At 50.3% G+C, this 11159-nt stretch overlaps 1 protein-coding gene across 1 annotated transcript; it reads right to left on the bottom strand.

The window, feature by feature from the left end:
- Positions 1–9578: 9578 nt before the first annotated feature.
- LOC109748315 (3-oxo-Delta(4,5)-steroid 5-beta-reductase-like) lies at positions 9579–11011 on the bottom strand. Its single transcript, XM_020307351.4, has one exon. It carries the CDS (start codon positions 10923–10925, stop codon positions 9732–9734), a length of 1194 nt encoding a protein of 397 aa, XP_020162940.1. The 5' UTR covers positions 10926–11011; the 3' UTR covers positions 9579–9731.
- Between the last annotated feature and the right edge of the window lie 148 nt (positions 11012–11159).

Raw genomic sequence — 11159 nt, 5'->3', positions numbered from 1 at the left:
GTGGATACGAGGGCGCCGGGCACGCCCGTCACGTCGGACCCGGCCCATGCTAGCCCACCCGATCCCACATATATTCCTCTACTTCCACTTGTCGGACCAAACCCTATCCACTTCACTTCACTCCCCTCCACTCCTATCCGCCACCTGAGCTCGTCTCCGGCGGTTTCCGGCCATCTCCGGTATGGCAGGCAGCGGATCTGACTCCGACCAGTCTGGAACCGTCGACTCGGGTGTCATCCCGGGTGGGTTGGAGCAGGCAATGGCGGTCCGCATTGCACTCCGACGCTCCCAGGAGGACATGCCCGGCCGACGGACGGATCTGTCCGCCGTGACTCCACAGCGTTGGCTCAACGGGCGCTTGGGTCTTCTAGGGCTGGATCATCGTGGTCCCGGCAGCCGGAACCCCTCTCCTTCTGCATCACCGGTATGGCAGACTATGAGTCCTACCAGGAATGGGCGGCCCACCATGGGAAGGACAGGATAAGTGCCGCCAAGGGCCATATCATGTGGAAATGGCGGCGGTGGAGGCGGCACGGGCGGCCGCAGAGGAGGAAGCCATCCACGCCCGCATTTTGAAGAAACGGCAGCTGCGGAACATGCGCGCCCTCGTCCGAGAGCAGAATCGGGCGGTCCGTGCCATGGCTGGACTGCCATTGAAGGAGGAGATGGCGGACGGTGACGGTGAGGATAGCTCCCGCGACGAGCAGATCTTGCTCGATCCATACAGCGTCCTCGACCGGTACTTCCGCGAGAAGGACGGCAAGGGCGCCGGGAAGGGCAAGGGCAGCCGTGGGTGAACTCCACCATAGGCAAATAAGCCAAATTTTGGTAGTCCGATGGCATGTTTAGTTAGTAGTGAGATGGAGTGACCGGACGTTGTGTGTGCATCGACGTATTTTCTTGAGTTTGTATGGATTTTAGATATGTTAATTGAGGTGTTCGGATGTGGATTACATTATTTGAGGGGTGACCGTCAGTGCCCGGGCGCGTCCGCGAGCGTTTGTGGGGCTGGATTCGCCGATCACGGCTGTAGATGCTCTTACCTCTGCAGTGACTGGCCATGTAGCTCTGCGACCTACCCGAAGCCTCCTTCCACCTCCTTGCTAGCCACCTCCCCCTCTACCTCATTGACGCATGACTCTGGTCAGGATTCGACAAAAAAAAACTATGTTTTCGTTCCCCTAGTGGCCCCGTGATCGACACTTGGACCCTCGCTATTTACTGTCTGCTCCGCCATGTAGGATTTGCGCATCCCATGCCAGTACTGCCAAACGGCGGACTCTTCTCTTTGACTTTTGCCCTGCTGGCCTGCTTCTCTTGCCGATTGGCCCTTCACAATTGTTGCAAGCTACTGGTGAACGGCGCCCGCCCTTGGGCGTGCATGCAACTCTTCTGCATCCTTCACACGCACCTGCCCTCGTGATCCAGGTCAATCCCGTGCCTCATCCTACGCAGAGGTGACCCTTGTTAGATTTTTTTTTTTTGAGACAAACTTGCCAAGCTTTATTCAGAACCTTGAATGTTTACAGGTACAAAAGACAGCCCACCCGGTTGGCCCAACCAAACGTGGCGACCGAAACCGAGTGTCAAAACAATCTTGGCAAGGTTGTGAGCCTCGAAATTCGAGCTCCTAAACTCATGAACTATGTTACACGAAGGAAAAAAACTAGAACGATCTATAATTTCCTGTATTATAGCTCCATACTCTGTCGCTGATCTCTTCTTTATGTCATCCACCACTATCTTACAGTCTGAGGCAATATGTATTCGGTTGACATAAACGTCCTCCGCCAAAGCTTGTCCTTCTCGTATAGCCAAAGCCTCAAGCGTGGCAGCGTTCGAGACATGCTTGAACTTGATTGCTGAGGCCCCCAGAAACTTTCCCATCTGGTCCCGGCATATAGCAGCCGAAACTCCACAAGTCTCGTCACATGAGACCGCCGCATCTACATTAATTTTTGCATGGCTCTCTGGCGGCGGCTGCCATGTTGCCGGTCGATTCACCGCCACCCTGCTGCTCCCTGCCGGCTGCTTTTGCACTAACTGAATATCGTTGAGAAATTTCATGACAAAGGCATTGGTTGCATAAGGACTTTCATAAATCTCTTCGTGAATCACCCTTCTTATTGCTCGCCATATCGCCCAAAGCGTCACCACCACACGGGTAAATTCATCATGGGACAGAGTATCATGCAACGTGAAGAGCCAGACCCTTGCGTTCATTGACAGAATATCCACCATGGACTCCACCATTTCTTCCGAGCACAAAGACCAGACACTCCTTGCCATAATGCAATCTATGAGGGCATGTTTCCAGCTATCTTGTGAAGAACATAACGCACATACCTTCGTAGTGGACATGTTTCGGTGGTGGAGAAGATCAGCTGTTGGTGTTGTTTCATGACACAGTCTCCACAAAAACACCTTTATTTTTGAAGGAATTTTCATCTTCCAAAGGGATGTCCACACTCCCTCGTCCCCAGAGTCAGTGGTGTGACCCCCAACCGGTTGCAACAAAGCTTCATTCCTGAGCTTCGTTCCGAGCAAAAATTTGTAAACTGACTTTACTGAAAAGATTCCCCTTTCATCTTCTCCCCAGGCCCAAAAGTCAGCCACTCTCCTTGTGCATAACGGTATCTTGAGAATGCTCTCAGCATCTAGAGGTATGAAAACTTCTCTCACCCTTTCATCCCGCCATGAGGCAGAAGATTGATCAATCAGCTCCGAGACCCAAGTTGGCTTATCTTGTACAAGAGATGCTATTGGCCTCATCATCCCCGACCTTGGTATCCAATTCTGGTCCCAGATATTGGTCTCTTCTCCAGTCCCAATTCTCCTAATAAGGCCTTGTGCCAGAGCTTCTCTGCCATCAATGATCGCTCTCCATATTTGTGATGGGTTGTCTCCTAACTGCGCTTCAAGAAAAGAGGATACTGGATAATATTTTGCTTGTAATATTCTGGAGCTCAAAGCCAATGGATCTTGTAAAATTCTCCAAGCTTGTCTGGCCAGTAGTGACAAGTTAAAAATATCAATATCTCTAAAGCCCATCCCTCCCAAGTGCTTTGGTTTTGTACAAACGTCCCACGATATCCAGCAAGGTTTTCTCTTCCCCCTTTTGCTACCCCACCAAAACTGTCGAATCAACGAAGTTATACTTTCACAAATACCCCTTGGTAATCTGAAGCAAGACATGGAATATACCGGTATAGCTTGAGCAACTGCTTTTATTAACACTTCCTTACCTCCATAAGATAACAGTTTCTCCATCCAACCTTTGATTTTCTCCCGAACTCTATCCTTCAAATATTTAAAGGTTCCATTCCTAGCATGCCCTACATCCGTCGGCATGCCTAAATATCTATCACTGAGCTGCTCATCATGAACATGAAGGGTGTCCTTTATGTTGTCCCTAACCGCTTGTGGACACCCCTTACTGGAAAAAATTGATGATTTCTCATTGTTGACTCTTTGCCCCGACGCATTGCAGTAGGTCTCCAGAAGGTTTGAAACAACCCCTGCCCCCTCATCACTAGCCTTGAAAAGCAGCAGGCTATCGTCAGCAAAGAGCAAGTGATTGACAACTGGCGCTGTCGGAGCCACCTGAACTCCCACAAAAGCTGATGATTGAGGAACGGATTTCAAGAGGCACGAAAGGCCCTCCGCTGCTAACAAGAAGAGATAGGGGGAGATCGGATCTCCCTGTCTGATACCCCTCGTGGGCCTAAATTGTTGTAACTGCTCTCCGTTAAATAAGACTGAGAAGGACACCGAGGTGACCATGTTCATGACCACCCTAATCCATTGATGGTCAAAGCCCAGCTTGACCATTATAGCTTTGAGATAGTCCCAATCAAGCCTATCGTAGGCTTTCATCATATCCAGCTTCAAGGCACAATGACTATTGCTCCTTGACTTACTCCTCTTCATAAAATGGAGACATTCATACGCTGTGATGGTATTATCTGTGATTATTCTGCCTGGGACAAAGGCCGACTGTTCTTCTGAAATGATATCTGGTAAAATTTGCTTCAATCTGTTCGCTATCACCTTTGACGCAATCTTTACAACACGTTACACAAACTTATTGGTCTGAATTGAGAGAGCAAAGATGGATTTAGTACCTTAGGAATTAAAACCAAAAAAGTATCGTTGATGCACTCCGGGCTTTCTTCTCCTCTGACAATTCTAAGGACAGCCTTTGTCACCTCTTGCCCACAAACCTCCCAGTGCCGTTGATAAAAATGAGCCGGGAACCCGTCCGGGCCTGGGGATTTAGTAGGAAACATCTGAAACAAAGCTATTTTGATCTCCTCCTCAGTGTAATCAGCACATAAGACAGCGTTCATCTCAGCAGAAACCTTACGGGGCACATGATCCAAAACTGCATCCATGTTGGTAACACCCTCGGACGTATATAGGTTTTTATAGAAGTCAGTCACCATCTCCTTCAGTTCCACCGGATCATCCACAGTGATTCCCAAAGAACTCATCAAAGCTTTTATCATATTCTTCTTACGCCTCATGCTTGCTCTCAAATGAAAAAACTTCGTATTTTTGTCTCCAGCCGTCAACCATTCTATACGTGATCTTTGTCTCCACAGAAGTTCCTCCCTATGATAAAGTTCAACCAAACGCTCGTTAATTTTCCTTTCCGAGTGGTCAGGACCCAATCTGGATGGATCATTACGCAGATCTTCTAATTTCTTTTTCAGGGTCTTCATCTCCCGTCTTATGGACCCGAAGGTCCTTCTGTCCCAGCGTTGCAAGCTATTCGATAGGTGTTGCAATTTTTCTTTTAAACCTTCCACCCTATCGCCCGAATCAGATGCAGACCACGAAGACAAGATAGTCTCTTTTAAATTTTCATGTGTCTCCCAGGCTACTTCATAGCGGAAAATTTTGCTCCCCCCTTGCATCAACTCAATCTCTCTGTTCAGCTCCAGATGGATCGGCCCGTGATCCGATGTAGCTGCCGTAATATGTGTTAGTCCCACAGAAGGGAAAAGGGAACACCATTCCGTGGAACCGAGAGCTCGATCAAGTCTAACTCTAGTGAAAGTGCCCCCAGCCACCTTCTTTTCGAAAGTCCAGAAGCGACCCTTGAAGCCAAGATCCACCAGCTCGCAGGTGTCAACCGCATCTCGAAAGCCCTGTATTTGGGCATTGCTACGTTGGCCAACGCCCTCTTGTTCATCTGGCCGTAAAACCTCATTGAAGTCCCCAATGCATAACCATGGGAGAGAGCTTGAGCCTGCTATGTTTTTCAAAGTAGTCCAAGTGTGATGCCTTAGGTGAGTTTGTGCTTCCCCGTAAACCACTGTAAGTCTCCACGGATCAAAACCCGTCTCCCTAATACCACAATCCAAATGATAAACTGAATACCCCAAGATTTCAATATCCAGATTGTTATTCCAAAACAAACCGATACCTCCACTTCTACCTACGCTGCTGACAGCAAATGCTTTATCATAACCAACAGAACTAGCTAAATTCTCCACTCTTGCTTTGTCAATCTGTGTCTCTATTATACAAAGCAAAGTGGGGGCAAACTTCTTCGCGATCTCACGAAGCTCGTGAATTGTCGAGGCATTGCCCACTCCCCGACAATTCCAGCTTATGATACTCATTGCTCCCGGCGGCACTCCCCGGAGGAGCCCGCCGATATACCATTTTTTGCCTTTTCTCCCTCGCCTGCTGCCTTCTCCGCCAAATGATCCCCCTGCTTGGACCTTTTGTTAACTTTCCTTGGTGACACATATACCGGGGGCATTGGAGGAACGCCTAAAGGTGTTTTTCCAGCAACGGCTAAAGTACCCTCACCAACAAAAGTAGGAGGATCCTGGACCCTGGTAACTAGTGGCAGAGCACTATCCACTGAATTTCTTTTGTTGTTGGTTCTGAACGCCATAGCAGCAAGACCTTCAGGATCTGCAGTCCCATCCTGAGTCTCCCAAGCGGGCTCGCGTTCTTCTTGTTCGCTGGATGTGTTTCTTGCTGGGTCCCCTCCTCTTTGGGTTGTATCACGACCCCTGCCTCTCGTTCCACCTCTGCTCCGACCTCCCCTGAAGAAGGGTCTCCCTTCCCTGGGTTGTGAGTACTGAACCTCTCTACGCTTGGCAATCATCCAGCTCCCCCACTTCTTGTCAGTTTCGTTCCACACCCCATTGCCACACTCCTCAAATCCATGTCCCATGAGGCCACAGGCCTTGCAGAAAAAAGGAATTTTTCATATTTCACCACTAGCATACGTCTCCCTTCTCCCTCCACAGACAGAGGAACGAATCTTGTCAAAGGTTTAGCAGTGAGAACACGAACCCTAACCCTGACATAATCGCCCTCGAAGTACAGAGAAGGGCGGAGCTGCACCTCCCTTACCTTGCCAGTTCTTCGAGCCAACTCATCCACAACCTCTGGTTGGCGGTACAGGTCGGGGACTTTATGAATCTGCGCCCATACATACAGGCCGTCCAACACATATTCTTCTGGGTCTGTGACCCCGTCGTAGTCCTCAATGACCACCGCGTAGTTACGGAAAAGCCACGGACCACCATGAACCACTTTCTTCCAATCTCCCAAACAAAACATCTGAAATATGAATCTATTCTCACCCGCTTCTCTGAATTTGGGCGTTTGTGCTAAGCCCCAGACAAACTTCATGGTATCGAAAAAGGACGACGAACTAAACGGCCGATCAGTGTTGACCCTTGCGATCGCCAACCATCTAGATTCCTCTTTGAACCACTGGGCTTTTTTCCTTCCCGATGATTACGTCGTCTAGCTCTTCATCCATAAGCTCCATATTCTTGAGCATCTCCTCTAGATCTTCCTCCTCCGTCCGTCCCGATCGCGACGGTGAGCCAGTCGCCGCCGCCATCGGATGAGGTACCCGCAGAAACCCAAGGTCCCTAGCCGTGCTTGGGTACAGAGGTGAAAATATCCCTGTCGGAAATTGCAAAAACCTCCCGCCGGCAGATGAGATTGCCTGCGGAGGTAACGAAACCCTAAACGAGAGGGTAACTTGGTGGTGGTTGCATCAGGTTGGGCCAGGAATACAAAAAAAAACTATGTTTTCGTTCCCCTAGTGGCCCCCGTGATCGACACTTGGACCCTCGCTATTTACTGTCTGCTCCGCCATGTAGGATTTGCGCATCCCATGCCAGTACTGCCAAACGGCGGACTCTTCTCTTTGATTTTTGCCCTGCTGGCCTGCTTCTCTTGCCGATTGGCCCTTCACAGTTGTTGCAAGCTACTGGTGAACGGCGCCCGCCCTTGGGCGTGCATGCAACTCTTCTGCATCCTTCGCACGCGCCTGCCCTCGTGATCCAGGTCAATCCCGTGCCTCATCCTACGCAGAGGTGACCCTTGTTAGATGCCCACGCCCCTGGGATTCTGCTAACGCCCGAGGCCCCGTTGGTCAACTCACCCCTCCATGTCCAGTCAATCTGCCACTGCCCAGCTCTTGTTCACGGAATGTGACAAACGGAGGCCCCGAGGGATCTGCTTCGCTTCCACATCGGCTGTCGCATGGCCAGGACGTCGAGGATAGTTGCATGGGAATCTTATGCACATGCCCTGATTTCTTCCTCATATAGCATGCACAGCCCACCCCATCCCCCTACCCGCTCCTCGAGACCTCCAAAAAACCTGAACCTAATGGCGCGCTGCTACCATTGCTTGGCTCGCGACCATGTGGTGCGCGATTGCCGCGACCCCGTGCGGTACTGGAGGTTCTGCCGATTGGGCTATCTCTCGTGGTCGTGCACTGCTATATTAGAACCCCCCCCCCCCCCCCCCCCCCCCCCCTCCCCACATTCTATGCACACCTCTCCATCCACCTCCATCTCTAACGTTTCAAACTCCCAGTCGTCCCCACCCTCCAACAGACAACCCCTCCTCCAAGGTCCACAGCGTGCACAGAAATGTGTCCAAAGGAGCACAGAGAAAGCAGTTACAGCAGCCAGCCAGCCGTCATCTCCGAAGAAAGGTGGCGGGGTAGGGACGGAGGCCAGGGGCCAGGAGGGGGACGCCATCGTCGATGCACTCGCTGCTCTGGCCGGCGGAAATGCAATCGTCCTACTAGTACGCCGCATCCCAGCTCGACCATCCACGCCAGTTCTCGGCCACTTTCCGGCATGTCTGTGCCATGGACCGGCGACCTGAACGCGTCCCTCCATTTTGCTGACTCGCCATGCATCCCCGCAGCTTGCCGGGTTGTGAACGCTGGACGTGAATTAAGTGGGTGCTCGCCCACTGTTCGCCAGTATGACGCAACCGAGTGCGAAGCTAACTGATGGCGGGGAAATGTTGGACACCATCCATGATGGATTGGGTGATTTTAGTTTTTGGAGGAACACACATGGGCCGGAAGCGCACGAGCTGGTGGTGGTATACACGGGCCGGAGCAGACACAAGAAAACAAAAGCCCTAGTTTGTGAGCAGATAGGAGAAGTAGCCCAAAAAGAGAGAGATAGGCGAGGCGTCGGCCTGAAAAACGGGGAAACCGGCGTAATTTTCGCTTCAGGTGGGTCGAATAGACAAAATCTAGAAAAACACAAGTTCTAACTGGCGCTGAAGGCGCTCTTAACTAGGCCGGCCCATATGATATACGATTTGAATTGTAAACTCTCAAAAATAATGTCCAGAACAAGGGCATCAAACCCGCGATCTCAGGGTACGTATGAAAGAGCGATAACCACTACGCTATCGCACCTGATGTCAACCAATTGATTTTTGTCCTTTTATTTTTTTTCTTCCATTCCTGAGCTCTTTTATACGTTTTTATTCAGTTTTTCTTTTTTCTTTCTTTCTCCTTGTTCTTTTTCCTTCAATGCCTGGATTCTTTTCAAATTCATTAACTTTTTCTTCAAAATCAACGAACCCTTTTCCAAAATACATGAAGTTTTATTCAAATTCATGAACTTTTTCCAAATTTGTGAACATCTATTCAAAACCTATGAACTTTTCAAGAAAAATCAATGAAATTTTTTCAAATCCGATGAACTTTTTGCGTATTCAATGAACTTTCTTTCAAATTAATTTAACCTTTTTTCAAATATGATGATTTTTTTAGAGATTTGATGAAACTTTTTTAAAAATAATTCAACATTTTTCAAGTTGTGAACTTTGTCAAAATTGATGATTTTTTTCTAAATTTGTGAACTCTTTTTTAAATTGATGAACTTGTTTTCAAATTCAGTGAACTTTTTCTAAAGTCGATAAACTTTTTTGAAGTTTTGTGAACATTTTCTTAAATCCATGAACAAATTTGATTTTCACGTATTTTTTTATGGAAATCGTTGAACATTTTTCAGAACCATGAACTTTTTTTCAAAATCGATGAGCTCTTTTTCAAATTCGTGACCTTCTTTTTATCAAAATCACTGAACTGTTTTCAAATCTGTGAACTTTTTTACAAAGTCCGGAGATTTTTTTTTCGAATTCATAAGTTTTTTAATATAAAATCGATGAAATGTTTTCTAATCTATGAACGTCATGTACCTCAATTCGTTCGTTCGCTGTGCGAGCGAGCGTACGTGTAGTTCGTGATATCGATGCCGGAAGACCGACGTATACGAAAACGGATGGAGAGATATAAGATTGACGCGAAAGCGAAATAGGTCACGTTCCGAGCAACCATGTTACCTTCTGCAGCCCTGCCGCCGTCCTAGCTTATTCTTTTTCTTTTTCTAGATTATAGCATGGGACTAGATATAGACAATATAAAAGCATCACGGAACAATCTTGAGAACCTTCATCTTGTCAATCCATGCGTTGAAGGAGTTGGCCGTGTTACGGAAGCCGAGGAATCCATGCTCCTTGCTCTTGTTCATGCTATCCAGATGCTCGATCTCAACATTGAACATGGCATCGACGAACCACCAATTGGCGATCTCCTGGAGCTCAGTCGTGATAAGCTCATTCTCCCGGAGAATCTCCGCCCACACGGGCTCCTTCCCCGCCATGGCGTCGGCGAGCACGAACCGGTTGTCCTCTCCCTCATACCCTGCCCATTCCACCCCGAAACGATCGGCCAGCATCGGCCAGAGCTGCTTCCACTTGAACACATCCCCATTGCTGCAATTGAAAGCTTCGTTCTTTGCCAACGGATGGACGGCAGCCCAGATCTCATGCTCGGCGATGAGGTCCGCGTCCGAGGCGTCGCTGAAACCCTCCCAGGCGACCCTGCAGCCAGGCCATCGCAGCACAGCGCCCTCCTTGCGGCAGATGGCAGCATAGACGCATAGGCTGGCGACGATATTCATGGCGCTCCGGGCAGAGAACCCAAAGACCACGGAGGGACGGTGAACGGACCAGCTGACGGCGCCGTCGCGGCAGGAGACCTCGTCCAAGAGGGTATCCTCCAGGTCGTAGTAGAAGTTGGGGTAATCCAGGCGGGGCATGTCCTCGGTGTAGGGCGGGTCTGGGACACCTAGCTTGCCGACGGCCTCGAAGGGGCCGACGTAGTGCTTGCGGCCGGTCTGGAGGCAGACGTGGGCGAGCGCGGGGCAGCCCGGGACGACGACAGACAGCACGTTGCGGAGCATGGCGGAGTTGGCCTCCCGATTCTGGGCCTCCGTCGGGTGGCTGGACCACGCGGCGTAGAAGACATGGGTGATGTCGGCGAGCGGCGTGAGAGCCTCTGCTACGGCGGCCGGGTCGGCCAGGTCGATCTGCAGATGCGTGACGGCGGGGGAGGGCGGCGGGCACCAGGGAGGAAGCGGGCGACGGGAGACGGCGTACACCTTCCAGGGCCCGCCGGGGGTGTCCTGTCGCGGGAGTATGTCCACGAGCGAGGTGCCGACGATGCCGGTGGACCCGACGACGAGGGCGACGCTCTGGAAGGAGGACGCGGCGCTCTCGTCCTGGCTCTTCTTGACGGCGCCCACCGCGCCCGCCCACCACCAGCTCATCGCGGATGTCATGGCAGCTAGGCTGACTCCGTCACTCGGCTGTGAAGCAGCAAGGAGAAGCTCAGGTATAGGTACAGCACAGGCTTTGTTTGCCTTACAACGGAGGACTCTGATCGTTTTATACAAGGCTATGATGAGCTGGTACGTGTGCAATGACGCACGCGTACGTCGTAGACCAGCAATTTACTTGAAACAAGATAGACTAGCTAGCAACAGAACCAGATATTTTCGGTGGCAAGATTAATC

The sequence above is a fragment of the Aegilops tauschii genome, chromosome 3 (genome assembly GCF_002575655.3).
Source record: "Aegilops tauschii subsp. strangulata cultivar AL8/78 chromosome 3, Aet v6.0, whole genome shotgun sequence".
NCBI classification, from domain to species: Eukaryota; Viridiplantae; Streptophyta; class Magnoliopsida; order Poales; family Poaceae; genus Aegilops; species Aegilops tauschii.
This window is presented reverse-complemented; position numbering and strand designations above follow the sequence as displayed.

What these genes read in the sequence shown, in the direction of transcription:
- LOC109748315 (XM_020307351.4), bottom strand. Translation starts at nt 10,925, where the DNA reads ATGACATCCGCGATGAGCTGGTGGTGGGCGGGCGCGGTGGGCGCCGTC.